Genomic DNA, 26,292 nt, shown 5'->3' with positions numbered 1-26,292 from the left:
TCGTTATCTCTAGCCTGACTCACTCTTGTTTGCATATTTATACCTGCTTCTGGAAATTTCCACTACATGCATTCAAAGAAGTGGGTATTCACCCACGAAAGCTCATGCTCCTATACGTTTGTTAGTCTATAAGGTGCCACAGGACTCTGCTGCTTTTACAGATCCTGACTAACATGGCTACCCCTTTGATACTAGGAAAGTTTAAAATCCCATGACCCATTCAAGGATCCATTCCAATATACTATAACTCTGCATTACTTGCTGTAAAAAGTACATATGGGAACTGCTGTACAATTTACATAAATCTTCAGCACCTTATAATTAGGGCTCTTGTTTTTAGGGGTTTATTAATTATTTGCAGGGTTTTTTTTAGTGATCTTTGAGTTTTATATATGTCCAAAAATTGGAGGGTTTGGGGGCTTTGTATATCTGTAATGTTACATATATTATACATTATTAATTACAGTAGGACATACTGTAATGCAGGGATAGGCAATAGGCGGACTGCAGTCCAAATCCAGGCAGCCAGATGCTTTACAGTGGACCACGGGGGCAGAGGCAACGCATGGTGGGGCTGGCGGGGTCACGTACCCCCCCAGATTGTTCCGGCTGCCCCTGGAGGGTATGCCCAGAAGCGAGGAGACAGCACTCCCCCTGGCAGCTGCACTCTCCCTGTGTTGGTGCAGTGCAGGTAGGGAGCAGGGGAGCTGGCTGAGCTCCTCCCTTCCCGCCCACATGGGGCTGTTTCGCCTTGCCTGCTGCTGGAGTTTCAGCACTGCTGCCTGCTTTGCAGACCATCTGCAGGTGACAGGCAATGCAGCCCCATGGTGGACCTAGGGGGGAGGAGCTTAGCCAGCCGCCATGCTCCCCCCCTGCACTGCACGGACACACATGGAGAGTCCTGCTGCCAGGGAAGCTTCCTTGCTTTTGGGTGTCTTGAGAAGTGGGGGGGGTATGTGACCCCCAGAACCTTTCATTTGTGCCCCCCTCCACTAGCCACAGCTACATGTTGCCTCTGTGTGCAACCTGAAGCTGAGCTAGAGCCAAGCGGAGCCATACTTGTGCTCCAAATAGTCCCCGGAAGCCCCCATCTCGTGCCCCCTGCTCCCAAACAGTTCCTGGAGTCCCCACCCTGGCCTTTTGCCCCCTGACCCTGAGTGGTCTCTGGAGCCTCCACCATGGCCTTATGTCCTCCCCAGTCCCCGGAGCTCTCTCCAGCTCCTCCCCTGCTCCGAGTCCCGCACCCAACCGGTCTCTTTCCCTCCCCAGTCCGCCTCCAGTCACCTGCTTCCACCACATCCCGGCTTCCCCCCATCTCACCAGGGCTGCTATCTGGAGTCTCCTTGGGTCCTCCCACTTAGGGTGACCAGATAGAAAGTGTGAAAAATCAGGACAGTGGGTGGGGGGTAATAAGTACCTATATAAGTAAAAGCCCCGAATATAAGGACTGTCCCTATAAAATTGGGACATCTGGTCACCCTACTCCCACTATCCGGAGCCTCCTTCCTGCCCCTCTGCTATCCCAGCCCCCAAAAAGGCATTGCACCACTAGCGAGATCATAGTCCAACAGCTTCACCTCCTGGCTCCAAGCTCAAAAGTACTCACGCACAGTCACACACTGCTTTGCTGCCCAGATCCCAGTCCATAACCATTCCTCTTACCCATCTCTGCTACTTGGCTCAATTCGGGGCACAGAGGAACTTGGGAGTGGGAGTGGCAATGCCAGGTGGCTCAGGCCAGCCCCTTGCTTCCTGTTTTCAGTTTAGGGAAATAAGGTCACCTTACTCTCCTGGCATAGCAGGCAGGGAGCTGGCAAGCAATCAAGGAGCTTGTGGGGCGGGAGCAATCAGAGGGTTAGGGGAGAGGAGCTAGGTGGAGGTCTGGACCTTGACCAAGAAATTTGGACCTTGATAAAAAATAATTGACTATCCCTGCTGTAATACTTGCAACACTTTAGTGCTTGTTAAAAATCACACCCCTATAGTCCACATGTAGACAAACCTGTAGATATAAGTAACCATTTCCAGTGTATTTCTGGTTTTAATTGGATAAACACTGATTTTTTTTGTAGTATTGGGAGTGGTTTATCAGTATTTATTGGTTAAAACCATAAATCAGAAGCCCTACTTTTATAATCAACATATTTGATAATGCCAAACAGATCAATCTTTCATAAAATTCTTCTCTACCAACACAGTACATTATGATTGTATATAGAACTGACATAGCTTAATTGTACCCTGGGACTAGATTTTATGTGTTTGTTTCTTTGGACATCTTTATTACACAGTTAATAAACAGTATATATCAAACAGCATATTTCCATTGCAGAACAAAGGAGACAAAGTTTAGATTGGATGGACAGTATAAATTGGAAGCTTATTTAATGTTTCCATCTAGATTTCATCTTTCCATCCAAAGCTATCAGTTAAAAAATAAAAATACCTATTCTCTGCCTTGGTTGAAATATTTATAGTTAAATCCAGCCAACCAGTTTGAGTTACACAACTGAAAGGTAAACTTAAACATGGATAGCTCAAACAGCTGAGATTTCAAATTTCACATGCAATCAGTTCTCTAAGGAATAGCATATGTGTTTTTAAATAACATAGTTATAAGTAATCTAATATTTTTTCATGCATTTGCAGTTAAAGAAAAGTGCAGTTATGCTTGTAATTACAAGTGCCTGTGGTACTATGGACTTACATAAACCAGTAGTTTTGTAATGTGGAACTCAATCTTGCAGAAAAAAACTACATATGGACTCTGTAGAGTTTTGTACCTTGCAATCAGTGAAGTTGCACAAAAACTCAGTTGTGTTGGAGGTTTTTTTATTTTTTCCTCAGAAAACACAGTTAAATATATATATAAAAAATTGTGCTAAACCAATATTAACATATTTTAATACACGAGTTAAAGTGCAGTTCTACTCTTAGCAATGACTGTAAAAATACCAGTATAGGATTATGTGTTTGATGCCTGTTAGTGATGCTATATCACTTTTACTCAGTTTACAAGTAAAAACCTGTTATTTTTCTATCTAGTGCATTGATTCTGAAAATCAAGCAGGGTTCTTTCTGGCTCCAGTACCACCACAGATATCAAAAGATTCTGCAATCAGAACATAATAGTTCTGGTGATAATGCAGGAGCCAGTATTGGATATAAAGTGCTAACAGGAGTAAAGAGCAGTAAAAACTTATTTTTGTTAGAGAAATAAGAAGATTACAGACAGACTACCAATAGGAAGTAGATCTGTTAGTACTGTTTTTATTACTTACTTTGCAGAATCGAAATACATTTTAAGGTTCCTATAGCAATGTTATGTCACCTGTGTTGCACATATATAGGTCTGTCTGATGAGACTATTAAATGTGTAATCCATCTTAATATGTAGGATATAGAATGGGGCGGGGCGGGGGAGTCAGCATTGCTATGTAAATCTTAACTATTTTACATTTCCTGACTTTTGTATATTTGGTTTTAAATTGCATGTCTGTAGGTTGTTATACTTGATATATATTCACACATGTGTATTTCACAGTTATCATCATCACTATTTATATTTATTTGGCACCTTAGGACTTCTCATGTGCTGTCTGCCTGGACTATTTAAAAAATACCAACCCTGTTAGAAGAGTGTCAAATAAATAAATAAATAAATCCACAATCTGTCTTTATTTATAATTTTAGCTACCACAAATAGAAAAGGGAAAAGTCCCCCAACTTCTCCAGTGGTACAGTGGTTCTTCCAGCCCACTCTGTCTCTCTAAACCCATGGGAAAGTAGGTCGTGTACAGCTTCTTTGCTGTAACTACAACGGGGATGAATGCGTGTGGGCGAGGAGAGTAGAAGGAGGAGGGAATGAGAGGGTTTCTTGCTGTCTCCTTTAAAAAACTACTCTTGAAACATTTGAGCTGGCTTATTTATGTATTGATAACTCTTGCTCTGACTCTAAAGCTGGATTGCTTTAAATAGCATGACTTAAAGTAACTAAGGCAACCCAGCTTTGCAAGCAGATAGATACAGAACATACAGGAATATGTTTAACATATTAAACATTGTGTTTAATATGACGTGTTAATCCCAAATCTAAGTAAGATTTAGGAATTCTAAAGATTGTCTCTAACGTGCCATAAACCAGCAGTTCTCAACTGGGGGTCTGTGACCCCCTAGTGGTCCGTGAGCCCTTTCAGGGGGGCCGCAGAGCCCCACGGCTGAAACCTGGTGCCCCAAGCCCCAGTGCTGAAACCTGGAGTGTCGCGGGGCTGAAGCTGGCGCCCCCCTTTCCCCCCCCCCACCTCCCCAAGCCGGGAGCATTGCGGGGCTGAAGCTAGCGCCCCCCTACACTCCCCCCAAGCTGGGAGCATTGCAGGGCTGAAGCCAGCGCCCTCCTACACTCCCCTCCAACCCGGGAACGTCACAGAGCTGAAGCTGGCGCCCCCTCTCCCCCCCTCCCCCAAAGCCGGAAGCGTCGAAGGGCTGAAGCTGGCACACACCCCCCCCCCCCCACAGCCTCCCCCAAGCCAGGAGTGGCGCGGGGCTGAAGCCAGTGTTCCCTTCTTCCCCCCTCCCCTCCCCCCAAGCTGTGCACAGGGCTGATGCCAGCACCCCCTCCTTCAAGCCCCCCAAGCCAGGAGCAGCACTGGGAGCCCGCCCCACCTGTACACAGCCCCAGCTACCCCCTCCCTGCATCCTGAGCGATTTTCAAACTTTTTGAACTGAGTCCCCACTTTGAGTTATATTTTTTTGATTGCATCCCCCCATAGCCCAGACAGGCTGAGTGGCCTCCTGAGTGAGTCAGGGTGGAGGTAGTGCTCCCTCCCTGGACCCCGCTTTGCAGACCTGGCTTGAGCCCCACCATCTCTTGCCCCCCCCCCCCCCCCCAAAAAAAAATAGAAGTAAAACTATGCCTATGCCCAAGGGTTCCCCCACACACCCTGGCTCAGAGACCCACACGTCTCTTCTCCCTCCCCCCCCCCCCCCGCCCTGATGTTTTATTAGCCTGTTGAGGGGGGCCTCAAGAAAAAAGTTGAGAACCCCTGCCATAAAATAAATGCTAGTGTGGTGACAAGTTTTATTGGCACTTGTTTGGGATAACATGAATTATGTATGAGTAGTGAAATCAGGTGGGCAGCCATGTTCTTCCCAATGAAATCTTTATTTATACTCATGGTGTTAGCATAGCATATACAAGTATGTAGAGTGTTCTGGGAAGGGCAGACTTTGTCATTAAGAGGTTCCATTACCTTATTGATTTAAGCACAAGACTGGGAGTCAGATGTGGTTTCCATTCCTGGCTCTGACACAGAATTTGCGTGTGACCTTAGATAAACCATCTAACCTGTCTGTGGCTTATTTTACCCAATGTCAAATGGTGACAGTACAGGGATTTTTGGGTTTTTTTATTAATGTCTGTTTAGTGCACTTATGTCGAGCCTTCCAATCGGGGCTCACCAGTTAAAGTAGTATTGTATTAACTCATTGCCGCCAAAGAAAGTACATGTGAACGGTCAGTACCGAGGTGATCCTGAGGGAGCTTGTCATGGAACAAAGCACAGTAAGGTTTTGAATAATACTAGTGTTTGTTAATCACAATGATCTACCAGCTGTATCGTTTTGGCAATGTTGTCATTGGAGAATTGTAGAGATACAGTGGAGTGGCCTCTTGTACCTTATGCCCTGCAACAGGCTCTTTATACTTCTTAATACAAGGAGAATGTGTTAGTTTCAAGTGAGATCTCAAATAATTGTTGTTACAGTCTTGCCCTGCAGTTCTGTAGTTGGCTGGCTGTAAATTCAGTTGGGCTGTTCGTTGCAGCGTAATTTGTTTGGGCTGAGGCTGTTGGCAGTTTGGCAGCCTTTTTTACTCTAGTCATCCATAGAATGTGTACAGCTTTGGCAGTGGCAGAGCATGCTTCTACTAAGGTGTTTCAACCCAAACAAGAAGGGATTGCCTGGAAGGATCACAGGATAATTCATCCTTTGGCATCTGCTGAGGCTGCCAACCAGCATACTGATTGGTGTCAGTTGTGGCCGAGTTTTTTGTGATGTTACTCAGAACGGCTCCCAAACCACAAGCTTGTTTCACGTCAGATGGCTACAAGTTGTGGTCACTGCTGATTTATGCTGTATTCAAATTAGAAAGATAGAAGTCAAAGGCTCCATATCACTCGTCAATTCCCCTGAGTCAGTCAGTCCTCCCATTCTGAATTGATGAAATAGGGGCAATAGTAGAAGTAAAGCAGGCAACATATATTACAGAATTTGAGAATATTGGCAAATCTGTCTGCTAGACTCTATTGAGTTTTAATTCTGTACCATGAATCCCTTCAGTGCCGGGGTGTGTGTCAGGTACATCTAAGAAATGCACTTGTCCAGTGTAGTTGGATATTAGTCATTTGAATGGATGCTTGATTGAACCAAAATACAAATAGGATCAGGTATTACTGAAGGGGCTAATGGAGTGAGATCGCATAAAGCGATATAAGGATTAATCCAAAGTCTGTGTGCTCAGCAGTAGTTAATTCCTGTAGGTTTCCTTCAGCATAAGGGGACCATAGGTTTGAAATGTAACCTGTTCGTATGTTGTATATCTGTCTTTTGAAATCTTATACTGAAATTGATACACCCAGCCCACCCTCTTCACCAAATGGGAAACACACATGAATTATTCAACATGAATCTCTCCACTAAATACCCTCTAATATTGTGCTAGAAGTGCATGAAAATACTGGGCTGTGTTCCAGAGATGTAAAAGCATTTCCCAGAACAACATACCCAGCATAACAAATGCTGCATTCTAAAATATTGGTGTGCTCATTTAAACAAAAAGGAAAAACCATTCAAGAAGGCATGCAAACCAGTAACATATGCTTTCAGTATTTCAATAAGGGTGGAATTCTTCAGGTAGTTGAACATGCAGGTCAATGTGTTTCTGCCAGACAACCTGTGTGTGCTAATTTTTCCCCTGGGAACATTGTACTGGGTTATCTGAGGAGAGCAGTTATTTCAGCAACTGTGACTGTTCACAAGGGAAGATGGAGAATGTGCAGGAGTAAATGAGCTAAATGTCAGGGTAGCTGAAAAATCAACAGTCCTGCTAAAACCTGGCATCCTGGTATTAGTCACTACTTCAACCAGAAACCCCCATCATACCTGGGTGTTGAGCCAGCAGCATTTACCAGCTTTACTAGAGCTAGGCTGGAGATTTATAATTATTTTCTGCACTATGTATCAAAGTACGAAATTCTGTTGTTAGTGACGTTTGCATTCTCAACTAGATGGACAGTGTTGACATTCATGTAGCTGCAGCTTCTGTCCAGTGCAGCAAAGACTCAAAGCAGTATATTTCTCACCTTCCTAGATTGCCTAAAGAGCATTCACTCCCACACCTCCCCGCCCAGTGGAGAAGCACTGCAGCCTTTCCATCAGTTGATGTATAACGTGAGTTTATACTGTATGTTCTCATTCTGCTGCAGGAGAAGCAGAGACACCAGTCGATATGGAGACAATTAACCTGGACCCAGAAGCTGAGGTAATGCTGGTTGCATTCATATCGGACTTATTTAAAGAAGGAAAGGTAGGCAAAGGATGACTAGTTCTGTGAGAAAGTATTTGAATCTTGGACAAGAGGAATAATTCTTCCGGAAGTGTTGGCTGTCCAGATCTCCCCAAAATTGAATTTGAGTTTTACAATCAGAAGCAAAGATGTACTTTTTAAATCAATAGCTTGGATTTTTTTGTAACAACTTGGGTTATTAGGACAAGTGTGGAGTCATTTTAAAGCAGAAACAATATAAACATCAAGCAACAGGTTGTAAGCATTTGTTAGACTGTCTTTAAAGATCTCCTTGCTGTTGCAAAACTTTATTCTGTCAGCACACATAGGAAGTTATCCACTCAGCCTGTCAGATAAATGAATTGTGAGAGACTGTTTACAGAGAAATTTGCTGAACTTTGGCAGGTGTTGTATTTACATTTTGTTTGTATGTTTCTCTGGCAAAAACTGAAGAGCAGGGACTAGGCAGCACAGATGGTAAATGTATTAGCTGTTCACCTATTCACATCTGAAGTCACAAAACCACCAAATAATTTGACACAGTTGGCAATCTCTGCCGGCAGAGGCCCAGGACAGGAATAGCAAAGGATGCTCTAGTTAGGATTGAGGTAACACTAGAAAGGTATGTATGGGAATCCTGTGCAGTACCTAGCTCTAGCCAATAGAATTAGCACTTTATCTTCATAAGATCTAAACTCATCCAAAAAACTTCCCTTCTGTTAAATGAACCAAACACATGCAGGTTGCTATAATCACTAAAATATTCTCTAGTTCAGACTTTTTCAGCTGTAGGCAGACATGCCATCTTGGGCAACAAACCCAAGCTCCCCCTCATACTTAATGCCGCACAGCTGCCTGCAAGACCAGAGTTTTGCAAGCTTTTTAAGAAGAAGGGGTCATATTGAGGTCTATATATTCTATGAACCTACAGTCTCCCTTTCAAGGCAAGGCACAAGCAACATTTGCACTCTGGACTTGGAAGACACTATCATGAAACAAACCTTCAACCCTAAACAGCCAGCGGATGAGTCAGAGTCTTTTCTCTTTCAGGATGTTGACCTGAATCATTTCCGAATTGGAAAGATCGAGGGATTTGAAGTGCTCAAGAAAGTGAAGGTGAGACTCAGAAGGGATGGTGAGCATCAAGGTACAAGCAACTCTAGGAGCTGCGAATCTTTTATGTCATTTATCTGTAAGTCAGCCAGTATGATGAGTCTTTCTCTAGCTGGGAACCAGCAGAGATTCTAATGAGCAATAACCTTTTAAGATGTGTGGCTATGAAGAATGTACCTGCCTTTCTGCCAAGCAGCAGCAGATGTCAGGGTCTTGTAAGTCTGCTTCCCAGTGGAGGAGAACTCAGTGACGTGGAATCTAGGTTTATTCAAAGTGTAACTTGCTTTATTTACACCTACACACCATCCTGGAACAGAGGTGCAGGCAACTCCCTTCTTTCAGGAATCTCAGCTCAACACAAACTCTGCTTCAAGATTTGACATCGAGGCAGAGAGCAATCTCTCCTGCTGCTTCCACAACTCCGTCTCTTCCCAAAGCTGCCTCTACACCTAAACTTGCACAACCAAAACCTAACACCACTACAAGCATTTCTTCCAAGACTAAAAATTTGCTTGCACGCGATCAACTTGGAAGATTTTTAACAGTGTGACCTGGTGACATCTGCCATAACAATAACTTTTGAGGGCTTTCTGAAAATCACTGTTGTGCATTTTGAGACTATAGTATACTCTATGATAGGCTGAAACATAAAATATGCCTTTGTTGAGAGACTAGTCAGTTGGAAGTAAGTTCTTTGGTCTTTGGACCAGCAAACTGTGATGCTGAACCCTAATTTGAAGTGTAACTAGCTCCAGCAGGACTGCTATTAACAAAACTAGAGAAGCAAAATTCTGTAGAAAAATGTATTGACTGTATTGCTTTTTTCAGCATTGCAAGGATTCTTCCTGTGTGATGGTCCATCCTTTCAGCTAGAATGGCCTGTCCTTACTTTGCAAGTCTGTGGCATAGCAGAATCCTTTCAACAAGATAATGGGAACGAGGTCCCTCCCTGCTTCTAGAACATGACTCCCTTTGGGCTGAAACCTGCAATCCTTGAAGTCCATGACTAAATTCCTATTGACTTGAATTGGGCCTTTAGTTAATGGGCTAGCCACAGCATCAGTTCTATGTGCTCCTTCCTCACCCTATACCTGGCATGGCTGTGCTTTTCTTGTCCTTAAAGAAACTGGATCGACATTTCCTTCTTCTCATGGTAATGGGGGTGAACTATAAAATGGAGTCTGATGGTAACTCCAAAGAAAGGGTGCATATTGTCTTTTTCAGATGCATTTTTTTTTTTCTCATGAGGTTTTTCTCACTTTGTTGTGGCTTTTTTTTAACTTATCCCCAATACTCAGACTCTGTGTCTGCGTCAGAATTTGGTTAAGTGCATCGAGAACCTGGAACAGCTGCAGACTCTCAGAGAACTGGATCTCTACGACAATCAGATTCGGAAGATTGAGAACTTAGAGGCCCTGACAGACCTTGAGTGAGTATCCAGCGAGGAGGGAATGACCAGGACTGCATGGTGATGTAGTAAATGAGGCTGCCAGTCTGCAGGCTTTCTATAAAGTGGTTGTCAAGCAAAATGTATCATTAGGCATTAAAAAAAAAAAAAAAAAAAAAAAAACCAAACCTTAATTACATTAGCGGCACTCTCTGCTTGTAGACTTTTCTTGTGGAGATTCACATGGGTGCTACATACACAATGTCTTGTGTTCTTCATTGGGATTTAGGTCTTGCTGTAAACTGGTTTAATTACTCTGGAGGCGATTAGGGACAAAAATTAAATGTACTGCAGATGTGTGGCTGGAGTGCTGCATGGCGGTAATGGACTTCTACCCCAGAGAAGAGGAGTGTAGCCTCCCATTGTTAAAATATAAATTAATGGAGATATCCTATCTCCTAGAACTGGAAGGGACCTTGAAAGGTCATTAAGTCCAGCCCCCTGCCTTCACTAGCAGGACCAAGTACTGATTTTGCCCCAGATCCCTAAGTGGCCCCCTCAAGGATTGAACTCACAACCCTGGGTTTAGCAGGCCAATGCTCAAACCACTGAGCTATCCCTCCCCCCTGTTCTGTGGTGACCACTGTAACTAGCGTTTGCATTATAAAAGCAGCTACTGGCCATGAGTGAGATCAGAGCCCCTTTGTGCAGGGCACTATACAAACACAGTTCCTGCCCTGAAGAGCTTCCAGTCTAACTTAGCAAGGCAGACAAAAGGTAGCAGAAAGAGAGTATTGTTATCCCCATTATACAGTGACTCGCTCAAGGTCACAGTGAACATCTATAGCAGGGAACTGAATCCCAGTCCAGTGTCCTAACCACAAACTCATCCTTCCTCCTCCAAGCAGCTGAATTCTGTATACTGTCCTCCTGGCTAGAGGACACGAGGCCTTGCAAGAGGTGATAAATTGTTGGGGATACTGAAATTCAGCTTAGTTTAGACTGAGTACATAAATGCCTCCACTAGTAGTAACTGTCTAGTGCTTAAGGGAGGTTTTGATCTGGTGCTTTTCAGAGGGAATTTCCATAGGGACATGCTGGGTTGGGAAAGGGATGTTGTAATAGCACTTTTAAAATTGGAGGCCGAAGTGCCACTGTTGGGTTAGGTTCAGATGGTGATGTAACAGTAGTGCCAATTCTTTGTTTCTTCAAACCCTGTTTTAAGCATGTATTTAATTCCCTGTATGGTAAACAAATGCCTTTTCTGACTCCCTATAGCTCGGTGTGCTAACAAAATGGAAATTTGCTTTAGATCCTTTCCCCCCGACGTATGCAAGTACCCTTTCTATGGTCTCCCTTTGCTTTTGCCTTGGATTGACGAGGTCTTTGTTTGCTTTGCTTATGGCAGGATCCTGGACATCTCTTTTAACTTGCTGCGACACATTGAAGGACTAGACCGGCTCACCCAGCTTAAAAAACTCTTCCTGGTCAACAATAAAATCAGCAAAATTGAGAACCTGAGCAACTTACAGCAATTACAGATGTTAGAGCTGGGATCCAATCGAATCCGGGTAGGCACGACTGCAAATGTATAGTAGTAGCAAAATTAACATCTACTCTGTGGTGAAAGTAGATGGGGATCCAGTAATAGCTGGCTAGATACAACTGAGACAACCCAGTCGTGTCGCATAGAAATGTGGAAGGGGCAGATAGAAGGAATGCACATATTTTTGGAGAAAAAGGGAGTACCTGTAATATCTGCTATGCAAGATCTGGAGTGGTAGGGTATGGCTTAGTCTTTTCCAAGTCCTCTTCCTTGCACACTCACTCATTTGGATGCTGACCAGTCCCGTCTCTAGAGATGAGGTCAGAAACCAGCCTAGAAAGGGAGCAGCTGCTCCTCTCTTCTGTCTTGTTCTGCATACATCTTGGAGACTGGAAAGCTCTGTTCTAGTTGAACTATCAGAGACAATCCAGCCATGCTGCTTTCCTTTGATTGGGACTTTTTACTCTGTGATTACTTTAGTCTTATATAGAACTGATTAGGCATAACTGAAATGGTCCATTTTATTTCTTGTGTGCTTTTGAAAATTTTACCCAGAGTTCTATTTTCAGATGTCACTTAGGAGCCTACATTCTGTTGACTTAGTGTGTCAGTGACTTTTTAAATTAGGATTTAGATGCGCTGTGCACTTCTGAAAATGTTACTTGCAGTGACTCACTTTGTTCCATAATGACAGGTTTCAGAGTAGCAGCCGTGTTAGTCTGTATCCGCAAAAAGAACAGGAGTACTTGTGGCATCTTAGAGACTAACCAATTTATTTGAGCATAAGCTTTCGTGGGCTACAGCCCACTTCTTCGGATGCATAGAATGGAACATATATTGAGGAGATATATATATACACATACAGAGAGCATGAAAAGGTGGGAGTTGTCTTACCAACTCTGAGAGGCCAATTAAGTAAGAGGGGAAAAAAAACTTTTGAAGTGATAATCAAGATAGCCCAGTACAGACAGTTTGATAAGAAGTGTGAGAATACTTACATGGGGAGATAGATTCAATGTTTCAGTAGATTCACACTTCTTATCAAACTGTCTGTACTGGGCTATCTTGATTATCACTTCAAAAGTTTTTTTTCTCTTACTTAATTGGCCTCTCAGAGTTGGTAAGACAACTCCCACCTTTTCATGCTGTGTGTGTGTGTCCGTCCATCCGTCCGTCCGTCCTCAATATATGTTCCATTCTATGCATCCGAAGAAGTGGGCTGTAGCCCACGAAAGCTTATGCTCAAATAAATTGATTAGTCTCTAAGATGCCACAAGTACTTCTGTTCTTTTTGTTCCATAAAGGGACAGTGCACCCTAGGAAAAGAAGATCATGGGCATCATAAGAAAAAAGCTGATTTCTGCCTTGAAAATACTCAGGTTCTTGTAACAATGTAATCATACTGGAATAGTGCCATGAGCTTGCCAATAACTTAGGCAGTAACACTTTTGATACAAGAATCAAAGCTGTCTCACAGGAATACAGCAGGGGAAGCCAGCCGCCCACCCAAGTCATATGTTGGTTGTGGAGAGGGACTCAGATGTCCAATGTGTCTTCAGTTTCCTTTCATCTTTTTTGAGCAAGGCACTGTGTTCAGGTATACATGTTTGAGTATTGAAATCTGTTAAGCTTAGATCTGTTTTTTCATTTCTGGTTTATGCTGCTTCATGCAGGTGTTGCTAACCTATAGTAAGAATTAGTTATTTTACTTCACTTATAGCCTAAAATGCCTGTACATCTCCTATCCTACAACTGACTTTTCCTTTCTATCATTTGTTTTCACCCATGTGGTTCTCCTGACCTTAGGGACATGGTCAACTTCAAGAAGATGGAGTGGTTTCAGATACTACATACCCCTGCCAATTGTGTGTTCTCTTGCTGTTGCTGGGTGTGAGATCCACACAAAAAAGGGAACATGGGGAATACTGAAACTGACTATACATAAAATGCTGTCAAATGCTCAAGATAAATAATGTGAAATAGAGAGAAATGCTTCCCTAATCTCTTTCAAGATAGGAAACTTAGGGAATGCTTGTAACAATAGTAGGTAGAAAAATGTCAGTCTGAATGGTGATTTCTAAGTTGACGGTATCCCTTTAACTCAGCTTCTTTGGTAAACCAGCTGTTGTGCTGAGGGCGATAACAAGAAAAGAAGGAAAGCATCTGAGGTGGGGAGAGAGTTCTTGAAGTTTTTTTTTTTTTTTTTTTTTTTTTTTATCATAACCACCTGGGAGCACGTTTCTCTTCATGGACCCCAGGTGCAATTCCTTCCCCTTCCCTGTGGTCAGCCTTTTTTTTTAGGCTGAAGGGGAGGAGCACTTTGCTTGCATTATAGAGTCAGTAGATTTCCCTTCACAGCTAAAAGAGAGCCCCATCCATTTCTCCCCAACAGAGGGAAGTATTACTTGTGAAATGAAACTGCTGTGGGGAATAACACTGCAGTTTTGGGGCTGCAGCCAGTTAAATGATTGGGAATCTTGGACTTTGCATAAACAGGGCAATAGGATCTCCATAGGTGGCCTGGAGAGACAGGCAGGAATCCAGCAAACTGAATTCAGTGGACTAGCTTCTATCCCACATCTGTGGGTACATGAGGCAATTTGAATCATTCCAAGGTAGAGAAAGACCGAGAGGATCCTGTTATGTTCTTATACTGTATTGCTGCAGATAGGGTCTACCCAGACAATCTCTTCCAACAGCTTAAAAATAAATAAGTACAAATTTAGGTGCATTGTCCTCCATGGTAAAGGACTGAAAGGTATGTGGAGATAGGTCACATCAGATTATGTAACCTCTAAAGCTTATTTTAATGAAAAAAAAAAATTAGAAACATGGTACCTATCCTTGTAGACTGATCATATTCTGACTTCTCAAAGTGGCCCTATCCTAAGTGGCTGGCTGCTGCAGCGCACTGATGAGAGGAGTGCACTTCCAGGCAGACGCAAGGAAATAGCTCCTGTCCCTGTTGGGTTTGTGGGCAATAAAAACCTTTGATAGCTGTAGCTCTCTTCTGCAGTGTAACTTGTGCCTTGTGCTTTACAGCTGGACAGATACCTGGAGATAAATCTGTAGGGTGAAGACATAAGAAAGGACCTTTTGAAATCTCAATCTTTAACAAGGTCATATCAATATTTTGATGCTCGGGACTTTTCTGGCTTCTTGACAGAGGGTGCATTAGAATGAATGGCAAGAGCACTGGAATTTGCAGCCAAGGGTCAGTTGCCTTGCAAAATTCTCTCACTTGATGTCAAGTAATTCTTCTTTGTGATGGGTAGGTAAAATGCTGCTAATTCTCTGATTGGTGGTGTCATGATAAGCACGGGCAAGTAAATTTATTTTGTGCCTGTTCTGGTAAATTTTCTTGCTTTTCCTTTCCCCCCCCCCCCCAGGCTGGACTAAACCAATTATCAAACAGATGTTTAACTGATGACCTACCTCTTATGTCTCCCAACTGCACTTATTCTATAATAGTCTCACTAAAATAAGCATCTCATTGACTCTCATTGCTTTAAGGAGAGAGATCCGTCCTCTTCCTCCCCATCCATTTTCTTCTCCTTACATATCCCCAGAACTCTAAGCATTTTCTTCCCCATTACCACATCAGGAGTTGCCAGTGAGGGGGTATCAGCTGGTTGTATCAGAGGTGGTATTAGCTGCAAGTTTCTCCCCCGTCTGTTGATGGCTACATGGCAGACACCGAAAAGCCTTTTCAATTACAACACTCTTGTTGTTCGAATATTTTTCTGAGCTACTTTAGAGTCCATTATAAGTTGTTGTATATGACTTGTCTGATCAATATTATATGCCTTTGAGGCTCTGGGAGAAGGAAAAGAAAATTTCTTCAATTATTTATGTGCTGAAGATCCCTATTTTTTTTTTTTAAGCTTGCCTGTGTTTCCTTTTCTTTATGGGAGTCTCTCGGATCCCCCCTTTCACACTGCCCTCTGGTACTTTCTCTGGTAAGGAGGGCTGGACACATCTCTTTTTGGAAACAATACAGTTCTTTTGATCATCCAGAGGGAAATCTCCTCATTCTTCCCCCCACCCCCTTCACTCCAAGCAGTTCGGTTCTTAAACTAGAATGGCACATGTTGTACTAATAGTAATATTTGGCACATGTATAGCATTTCCATCTTCAAAGCACTGTCTCATTATGAACTAAACATCCCTGTGAAACTAAAAAGCATTATTCTCCTTATTTAATTATAGGGAAACTGAGACACAGGCTGAATGACTTGCCTCAGGCCACACATCACAATGGCAGAGTCAGGATTAAGACTCAGGAGTTCCTAGCTCCCACTGCTGGATTCATTCCATGAAAGCATGCTGGCATTTGTGCTGCTCCTGCCCCCCCTCCCCCCCCCCCCCCCAAGGCAGGCCCCAGCTCATGTGAACTAGGTGTTGCAGAATCATTCGGGGTTGTGATTCTCAGCAGCACAGCTGTGGATGAATGCAATAGTTAATCTCAATGGATGGAACATGGTGTTTGTAATATTGAAAATGCTTCCATCCTCAGAAGCCTTTTTAAAAACAAGTCCAATGTATCTGCCAAGCACAATAACTTCCATTCTCATTCAATTGGGTTGGCTGTAATGTGTTTGTCTTCTGAAGTTATTTATTATGTTAAGAGGGAGTTTTCTAAATGGATTCAGCTCACTATTCATTCTGGGTGACGTGGGATAATGGCTTCTGCCTTCTAGGGAATTGCTCATCAGACTATTAAATTTCTTTGGGGATTATAAAGAGTAATGTGAACTCCACCAGAAAAATTGGATCTTTCCATAGACTGTCTCCCCTTTCCTTTCCCCCTAGTTAGGGATGCCAGATTCACTAACACAGCAGTTCTCAAATTGTGTGTCCAGGCCCCAAAGTGGGTTGCGATCCCATTTTAATGGTGTCGCCAAGCCTAGCATTAGACTTGCTGGGACCCACGGCTGAAGCTGAAGCCCAAGCTCCACCCCCGGGCTCCAGCCACCTCCTTTCTCCCCCTTTCCCCGGGGGGCGGGGTCATGTAGTAATTTTGTTATCAGAAGGGGGTCGTGGTGCAATGAAGTTTGAGAACCGCTGTGGGAACATCTCTAACATCTAAGATTGCTTGCTTTCAAAACTCCAGGTGGAAAAACATCTGGATGGTATGGCATAAGTTCTAATCTGAATATGAATAGTCATTTTAGCACTCATAGATCCAGAAGGACAGAATGGTTAATTTGATCAGGAGATCTAGGTTTGCTTGCTGTGCTCCCACCATCTGAACACTGTCTTTAAACGAGTCTGGTGGTGGCACCTAAGGCTGGGAGTAGTGCCCAGAGCAGTAACACTGCCTCCTTTGGTCATTTTACAGGCAATTGAGAATACTGACACACTGACTAACCTGGACAGCCTATTCCTGGGAAAGAACAAAATCACCAAGCTCCAGAACTTGGATGCACTGACAAACTTGACAGTGCTCAGTATACAGGTATTGATCCTCCCTGGGTTCCTCATTCCACCTTGACAAGGGAACATGTAAACCACAGCTCAATTTAAAGCATGACTCAGCCTGAATCAGCAGATCTGCACTGTTTCTTCAGCTAAAGACTGACATTCTCTGTGCTTGGTATTTTGTTTCATGCCCTTTGAAAATGGAACTGCAAGCACTTTATAAGTGCATCAAATGGGTGTCTAGTTCTACATTGGTTGAGGGGAGGAAGAAAGAAATACTTCTGCTTCCTTGGCTGAAATACGTTTACTAACTTCTAGTAATTGTAATGAAAGAGGTGCCAGGGCTCAAGCCATTTTTTTTTACTGTCATAACTGACATGGGAATCCCAGAGGTGCCAGGGTTACGAACTGCCAAGCCTACAGGCTCAGCCTTGGCAAGCCCTAGCACAAATTAAGCACTGGGGTTGACCTTACAGCAGCAGTCCCCAGAGGATGCTTTCCTCTTGCTGCAGCAGTGGAAAAGAAGAAATCTCCCCAAGGCTGTGCTAAATGAGGGGATTTATCCTTTTTGCCCTGATACCAAGTGTCTCACTTTTAACATGCAGAACTAATAAAAGTATTAAAAAACATTTGACTATAAGAATGGCCATACTAGATCAGACCAATGGTCCATCTAGCCCAGTATCCCGTCTTCTGACAGTGGCCGCTGCCCAGGTGCCCCAGAGGGAATGAACAGAACAGATAATCATCGAGTGATTCATCCTCTGTCGCCCTTTTCCCAGCTCCTGGCAAACAAACAGGCTAGGGACACCATCCCTGCCCATCCTGGCTGATAGCCATTGATGGACCTATCCTCCATGAACTTATCTAATTCTTTTTTAACCTTGTTAATGTCTTCGCCTTCACAATATCCTCTGGCAAAGAGTTTCACAAGACTGACTGTGCATTGTGTGAAGAATTATTTCCTTTTGTTTGTTTTAAACCTGCTGCCTATTAATTTCATTTGGTGACCCCTAGTTGTGTTATGAGGAGGAGTAAATAACACTTCCTTATTTACTTTCTCCACACCAGTCATGATTTTATAGACCTCAATCATATCCCCCCTTAGTCATCTCTCTTCCAAGATGAGAAGTCCCAATCTTATTAATCTCTGCTCGTACGGCAGCCGTTCCATACCCCTAATCATTTTTGTTGTCCTTTTCTGTACCTTTTCCAATTCCACTATATCTTTTTTGAGATGGGGCAACCATATCTGCGCACAGTATTCAAGTTGTGGGCGTACCTTCTATTTATATAGAGGCAATATGATATTTTCTGTCTTATTATCTATCCCAGGGGTCGGCAACCTTTCAGAAGTGATGTGCCGTGTCTTCATTTATTCACTCTGATTTAAGGTTTCGCGTGCCAGTAATACATTTTAACCTTTTTAGAAGGTCTCTTTCTATAAGTCTATAATATATAACTAAGCTATTGTTGTATGTAAAATAAATAAGGTTTTTAAAATGTTTAAGAAGCTTCATTTAAAATTTAAATTAAAATGCAGAGCCCCCTCAGACCGGTGGCCACTGAGTGCCACTGAAAATCAGCTCGCGTGCCGCGTTCGGCACACGTGCCATAGGTTGCCTACCCCTGATCTATCCCTTTCCTAATGATTCCCCACATTCTGTTTGCTTTTTTGACTGCCGCTGCACATTGAGTGGATGTTTTCAGAGAACTATCCACAATGACTCCAAGATCTCTTTCTTGAGTGGTAACAGCTAATATAGACCCCATCATTTTGTATATATAGTTGAGATTGTTTTCCAATTTGCATTACTTTGCATTTATCAACATTGAATTTCATCTGCCATTTTGTTGCTCAGTCACCCATCCCTTTGTAACTCTTTACAGTCCGCTTAGGGCTTAACTATCTTGAGTAGTTTTGTATCATCTGCAAATTTTGCCACCTCACTATTTACCTCTTTTTCCAGATAATTTATGAATAAGGCTATGATTTTGTCACGGAACGTGACTTCTGTTGACCTCTGTGACATTTCTGGCCTGGGGGCTGGAGCTCCCAGCCAGCCCTACTCCCGCAGCTCCCAGCCCCCACCTTGGTGGGGGGACCCTGCAGCTGCCCAGCCACGGCAGGGGACTCCCCACAGCTGCCCAGCCACGGCAGGGAGGGGGGCGGCACCAGGGACCCCCAGCAGCAGTGGGTGCTGAACCCACTTACCCTTTTGTCAGGGATATTTTTTGTGAAAGCCAGGGACAGGTTGCGGGCTTCCGTGAATTTTTATTTATATCCTGTGACCTGTCCATGACTTTTACTAAAAATATCCATGACAAAAACTTAGCCTTATTTATGAATATATTGAACAATTCTGGTCCCAGTACAGACCCCTGGGGGACACCACTATTTACCTCTCCCCATTCTGAAAACTGACCATTTATACCTACCCTTTGTTTCCTATCTTTTAACCAGTTATCTATGAGGGCCATCCCTCTTATCCCATGACAGCTTACTTTGTTTAAGAGCTTTTGGTGAGGGACCTTGTCAAAGGCTTTCTGAAAATCTAAGTACACTATATCTACTGGTTTTCCCTCTTGTCCACGTGCTTGTTGACCCCCTCAAAGAATTCTAGTAGATTGGTAAGGCAGGATTTCCCTTTACAAAAACCATGTTGACTCTTCCCCAACAAATCACGTTCATCTATGTGTCTGATAATTCTGTTTACTTTCGTTTCAACCAGTTTGTCCGGCACTGAAGTTAGACTTACTGGCCTGTAATTGCTGGGATTGCGTCTGGAACCTTTTTAAAAAATTAGTGTCACAATAGCTATCCTCCAATCATCTGGTACAGAAGCCGATTCAAATGATAAATTACATATCCCAATTAGTAGTTCTGCAATTTCACATTTGAGTTCCTTCAGAACTGTTGGGTGATTATCATCTGGTCCTGGTGACTTATTACTGTTTAATTTATCAGTTTGTTCCAAAACCTCCTCTAATGACACCTCAGTCTGGGTCAGAGAAACAATCTCTTTTCCCCTGCACACCAGTATAGTAGCCTGGCAAGTTCCAGCAGGGGGTATAACAATCAGACATTAGTACACACAGTGTTTCACTGCCAATAAAAACTTCGCATGTATGACAGACACAGTAAGCACATAACAGATGTATTTGGGAGTCTGTTTATAATTGCTACATCGTCCTCTTCCCCAGCTCATAAAAGAGCAATATAAAATGAGTGCTGTTGAAGTCCTTGCCTGGTCTTCTAAAGAGACTAAACAGAAAAGGCCTTCAGGGTTGCAGTTGTCATAAGTAGGGAGAGAATCCGAGATCCTGCCAGGTTTGAAGGGACTCTTGTGAGTTGGTTACAAATGTTTCAAAGTAACTGAATGTCCCAGATCCATCAAGTACAGCGTTGTGCAGTTCCTTCCTCTGTAACATGCAAAGTCCTTCCTTCCCATGCACTTTATTTCTATCTAAATGATCTGTGCTCTGTAGAAATGTTCTTGAAATTCTTTCTTGTGTAAGAGTTCACTCTGGGTTCATTCCTTTGGGCTGGACTTTCACTGCCTCCTGTACAATTTCAGAGCAACCGGCTGACCAAGATCGAGGGTCTGCAGAACCTGGTGAATCTGCGTGAGCTGTACCTTAGCCACAACGGCATAGAAGTCATAGAGGGACTGGAGAACAATGTGAGCGTCTCATTAGCTTTCTTTAAGAAGTTGTCAGGGCTGGCCTCACAATACTTCCCAGGATGGCTGGGTTCGTCTTACATTGGTGTTGCTGGGAAGTTCCTGTTTTCCTTAAGTTACCCAAAGAAAGTTGAACTTCTCGGAAAACCGTATACGTTCTTTATCTATTATACCTAAAACAACAAAACAAAACATGAGCCGCCTCCTCTTCTGCTGGGAACGTGCATGTTTCTAGTCAGTCTGGAGTGGACTGTCAAACGGTACCAGGTAGATGGAGTCTTGAAGCAGTTAATGTAACAATTTGCGAACTAGCACAGGGAGGCCTAACAACACTTCTGCTGGTTATCTCTGCTGCTAAACTCCTGAGTTGAAAGATGAATTGGATCTGTAATAGGTAGCCAGGAGTTTCTCTTACACAGGCACCAGAAATGACTAAGTGAGTTGTCATGGGTCAGAAGAGGCAAACCATGCCATTTTTCTCTTTTAAATCCGTCCAACTTTCTGTATTTCTGCCTTGGATTGCCCTTACGGAGAAGCCTGTGATGTTTCCATGCCCTTTTACCAATAGGTGGCATTGTGAGGCACCCCTGGAGATCAGAGGAATCAGAGTAATTTAGCTGATCTCCTGCATATGCAGAGATATATTTTCTAAAACTTTTGGGCTTCCTAATGCATAGAATTCCTGTCTTTAAACCTGCCGCCTTAGAGTTCTTTTAATCAGATTTTTTGTAGATTCCAAAACTTCTTGTTGGAATGTCTGATTACTAACCTTAAAATATTACAAGGAAAGCTCACTGCTCAGGAGTAATTGGTTCGTCAGCAACTACTGGCCAGCTAGTAATTGTTTTCAGTTGTTTCAGGGAGGTTGGCAAGCTGTCTTGATTTAAAAACTATCTTCTCTGCTGTAGTTAAGCAGTGAGAGTTCTCCTTGCACTGAATGTATTTTTTCTCATATTCAGAAGTTTTATAATCCTGGGTAGGAGTATAGGACAATACTAATTAGTGACTAATTAGCCAATTGTATTTTTTGCTAGCTAACAATATAGCCAGCTGGCAGTGGTGTTACTAGTGCTTCTCAGAATTTTCAGCTCTGGGATTCAGAGTGGGGTAGAGGAGGAGATGAGGAAATCCAAGCTAAAGTTTTCATTTGCTTGTTTCAGAACAAACTTACAATGCTGGACATTGCATCCAATAGGATCAAAAAGATTGAAAATGTCAGCCATCTAACAGAGCTGCAGGAATTCTGGGTAAGTGCAGGCCTTGCTGAAATAGATACATACTGAAAGAAATCCTTCTCCTTGACTGGGTGTGGTGGGGAGGGTTTAAAATTGTGAGTCGTACGTCTCTTAGATTCCAGCTACAGTGCTCATTAGAGCTGATGTGGACTGAGTTTTTTTTTCAAATGTTCCCTTTGTTCTGGAGACAAGGTTGTAAGCCCTTCTTCTCCTTACCTGTCTGCATGGGGGGAGGGATTATGAGAAAAGTCATCAAAGTTCATTCATTTTACAGGTTTTTAGTGATAGCAGGCCCTTAATTATGTCAGGTGCCTATCTCCTTAGAATACTGATCTTGCCACTGTGCTCGGGCTATAGCCCTAATCATGATGGCTTTGAAGTATAGAGCTCTGCCGTCCCCCATTTTTGTACTGCTAGCTTTTCTGTAAGTTACAGTATGGCTGTGTAATAGAAGTAGATATAATGCATTTTGTTGCAGAGGTGAGCGAAAGCGTTTAAAAGCAGTTTTAGAGCAGAGGCAGTCTGGTCAGTTCCTTGTAACCATTTGGGAAAAATTCAGCTGTCCTCTGGGTGTTTCCACTCCTGCTAGCCAGATCATAATACTGAGCTGGCTCTGGTTGGTGGCATCCTGGATGGCTAAGGCCTGCATTTTGTTTCTGCAGTTTCTGTCAGGAAGGGAACAAAGTTTGAACAGAGGAGTAGATATCCACCTGGAATCTCAGTGCTCCAGCCCCCATAGTGTACAATGTTTCTTGCTATGTTCAGTTAGGGTGTGTCAGCACTTGCTCTTCTAGTGCTTAATAAATTGAAGCCATATTTTTCTGTTTCACGTTTTCATCATTTGGAACTTTTCAGTATCTGAGCCCTTGGATGGAGGCTTTGTCTGCAGGACTGGGAAGTAGCTGGACATGAAATTAAGCTAGAATCCAGTATAGAGGCTTCTTGGACGGTGCTTTTCCAACCCTTGAATATAACCTTTCAGAGGCCGTATTAGTCAGTTTTGTGGTTCCCATCTGGGCCTACTCATGCCAGAATGAACTGCCTTTATACACCAAGGAGTTCAGGCATCCCAAGAAGTGTGGCCTACTACAGTCCTCAAAGTGAGACAGTACAGATTAGCTTGTGTGTGCAGAATGTGGTGCGATTCTTTTCAAATTACTAGACTCTCCCCTTTGAACCAAATGGAGAAATTTACAAAGCGTTTTGCTCCCAGAAGAAGTTGCTCCAGCTGCTGGTGTTTCTTCCTCAGGAAGGAAAGGGAGCAACCTAATTCTATAGGACTTTGACTTTATGAAGAGGCCACTACTGAAATGGAGAGCAGTGCACTGGTAAAAGTCTGCTTCTGATCTCTAACTCCCTTCCCCATCTGAGCCTCCAGCTTTCCTGTTTAATACTCTTTTAACTTGGCCCTATATCCCTCCTGATGGAGAGAACTGGGCAAAATTCTCTTCAAAGCACATCAGTGTTGCTCCTACTCTAGTTACAGTTTCATGAAGCCCACCTTAAAGAATTATTTTTAATTACCGGTAATTGCAGGGTTCCAGTTCCTAAATGCTGTATGCATCCTTCTGACCCTATTCCGTGCCCTAAATAAAGGGTATTAAAGTTAGCACAGATGTTGTATCACTTGTTAAGTCCAGGAATGTTGCAGATAGTTTGTCCTACTCTAACTAGGTATTTATATGGCTCCTGGCACAATAGTATATGAATGCCTCTCTATCACCCTTCTGAGTAGGGAAAAATGACTCCCATGTTATGGATGGGGGCAGGGGCGATTGAGGCACCAACAGATTGACTTATCTGAGGTCACACAGAGACTCTGTGGCAGAGCTGAGAAGTGATTTCCAGAGGCCCAATGCAGTGTCTTAACCCCACGACGATCCTTTGGTGACACATGGCCCCTGTTGTTAGAGCAGCTGTCTTTCCCTGGGGTGGTGGGAAGTAGGCACTTCAAGGAAAGACACTGCTTTCCACTTCACAACTGCAGTTTTGGGGAAGTTAGGAGTTCAGTGCTGCTTGTCTTGGTTGCATGATGTGAGTGGGGTGCAGTGCACTGAAAGAGGTCTGGTCCCTTGTTTTGAGAGTAAAGATATTGCTGCTGCTGTAACTTCTTCTGAACCTCCAAGCTCTGCTTGTAGGAGCAAAGGAGAGCTGAAGCTTTCACATCTGGGGTAGGGGAATTGTGGCTGCATAGTATGCTCCTCCCTTCCTCTGACACCCCCACTGGAATTTGGCCAGGATCTAAACGTGGGACAGAATGTTAATAACACCGAATGGTGTGTTTGCATCCCTCCCCCTTGCCAACTGTGGTTCAAAGTACTGCCAGCTGCTGCATACTGTCTACAGTGACATGCATGGAGTCTCTGTGCTATGGAAGCCACCCTGCCTTCCAGTGGGTGTATTTTGGGCAGCAGCGTTCGAAGGAGCCAAGCTGTCAAGAGACCACAGTTAGCCCTGTGGGGATTTGGTTGCAGTGGGGGGGTATGAGGCCTCTGTTGTAGATGGCATTGAGATCTGAGTAGGCCTTAGGTTTATAGCTTGAACCATGCAGCCTCTTCTGTGAGAGTCAGACTGCCTCCCAATGGAGACACGAGAGGAAACCTGCTGAAGCGAGGCTCACAGCATTTCCACCCCTATGTCCTGCCTAGGAGAGGTTGGTGCCCTTAGACTGGAGAGCTCAAGCTTTGCCTTGTCAGGCAGGGGCTGGCTTTAGGGAAACAATATTAAAGGGAAACCTGTGAAGCTATCCTTGAGGCCAAAACTGCAGCAATGTGCTGAAGGACAAGTCACGAGGGAGTGGGGTTTGCAGTGAGTAAGACATTCCTGTGATGCTCTGTAGACAAGAGAGAGCCAATAGGTGGCATTTCCATGGTACGTTAAAACCTGTTGAGTTGAATTCTGGTTACACATTACCAGGGGGCGGGTGTTGTGGTAGATATTGCTGAAGAATAACTGTGCTTGGAGTAGGGAACAGAGAAGGCTCAGCAAGGCTTCAGATTGAGGAAGCTCATATGGTGTCATTCTTTCTAGCTAGATTAATAGAATTATAGAATATTAGGGTTGGAAGAGACCTCAGGAGGTCATCTAGTCCAATCCCCTGCTCAAAGCAGGACCAAGCAGATTCTACCAGGCTGGTAACCGCACAGCCTAACTGCCCCCTGGTTCTCGGTAACGGGTGACTCCTCATGAGCAGTGTCTGTCTGGGTTATGTTCTCACTAATGAAGCTTTGCTGGGAGTGTTCGTGTGTGTGCTTCACAGATGAATGATAATCTCATTGAGAGTTGGAGTGACCTGGATGAGCTGAAGGGAGCCAAGAATTTGGAAACTGTATATCTGGAGAGAAACCCCCTGCAGAAGGATCCTCAGTACCGGCGCAAAATCATGCTGGCTCTTCCTTCTGTCCGGCAGATTGATGCCACGTTTGTCCGATTCTGAACCTCCTGCCTAACCTCTCTCCTTCCCTCCTTGGAGAAATGTCCCAGCTGGGTTTTTTATCCACTTACCACGACCCAAATACACTGGCACAGAGAAAACGGCCAATAAAAAGCACTGAGTACCAGATCTTGTGTATAATGCACTCTCTCTCTCATTGTTTTTGAAATATTATGATTATTATTATTATTATTAAATCTTAACACATGATATTTCCTGGTTGTATGAGTGTTTATTTGTATTGGGCATTTCGTCAGCAAGCTTCTGTGTTCAGGCTGAGCCAGCAGCTGTGTCTTGTGTCTCAGAATCAAGTAATCATGTTGGTGAACAGGAGTGAAAAGTCTTCAAGTCAGTAACAACCCCGTGAATAGACCTTCAGTTTTTGTAGTGGGAGAAATGGGGGTGACAGTCCTTTACAGGCACTGAACTATGTTAACACTCCTACCCTTGTCCAGAGTTTCCATCTTTTCTGATTCTTTTTGAGATAAGCACTCATTGGTTGGAATATTGCTTAAAAACCTGCGATTAAAAAAATTCTCAATATAAAACAAAAGACTGAGCTAAGTAGGATGTGTGTGCGCGAGCAGCTGGATGAACTGCCAGTCCACACGCTGCTGTGGTGATGGGAAGTGATAACTGTTACATGCTGCCACTGTAAGTAGGTGATTGGGGAAGGAGCTAGAGGCTAGTGTCTGGACTAGGGTGGGAGGGACTATGAATTTGACTTTTGAATCTAAGGAGGCTTAAATCTGTGCCTTACATTATTTCCCCCACATTTGTGACTTAATTTGCCTCATGACTTCCCCAGAATTAGCCATAACAAAATATAGCTTACAGTGAATGTGGCAGCTCCCTGCTATGCTGCGGCAGAGGCATTCAGAGATCCGTGAGAAGGGTAGTCTTCTTTAAAGTA

The 26,292-nt window shown here is 43.5% G+C and overlaps 1 protein-coding gene across 1 annotated transcript in view; it reads left to right on the top strand.

The window, feature by feature from the left end:
• The window catches only part of PPP1R7 (protein phosphatase 1 regulatory subunit 7), a 27,162-nt gene extending 1,580 nt beyond the window's left edge, over positions 1-25,582 (top strand). The window contains exons 2-9 of the mRNA XM_029913738.1: positions 7,482-7,537; positions 8,612-8,677; positions 9,973-10,103; positions 11,470-11,632; positions 16,949-17,065; positions 20,607-20,711; positions 21,872-21,958; positions 25,206-25,582. Coding sequence (XP_029769598.1) covers positions 7,505-7,537; positions 8,612-8,677; positions 9,973-10,103; positions 11,470-11,632; positions 16,949-17,065; positions 20,607-20,711; positions 21,872-21,958; positions 25,206-25,382 — 879 coding nt within the window. The 5' untranslated portion in view covers positions 7,482-7,504 and the 3' untranslated portion in view covers positions 25,383-25,582. The remainder of the gene's footprint in view (positions 1-7,481; positions 7,538-8,611; positions 8,678-9,972; positions 10,104-11,469; positions 11,633-16,948; positions 17,066-20,606; positions 20,712-21,871; positions 21,959-25,205) is intronic.
• Positions 25,583-26,292: the final 710 nt, after the last annotated feature.

This window comes from Terrapene carolina, unplaced genomic scaffold (assembly GCF_002925995.2).
Source record: "Terrapene carolina triunguis isolate 2854851 unplaced genomic scaffold, T_m_triunguis-2.0 Scaffold837, whole genome shotgun sequence".
Lineage (NCBI taxonomy): Eukaryota > Metazoa > Chordata > Testudines > Emydidae > Terrapene > Terrapene triunguis.
Note: the sequence above shows the minus strand (reverse complement) of the source record. Positions and strands in the feature narration are given on the sequence as shown.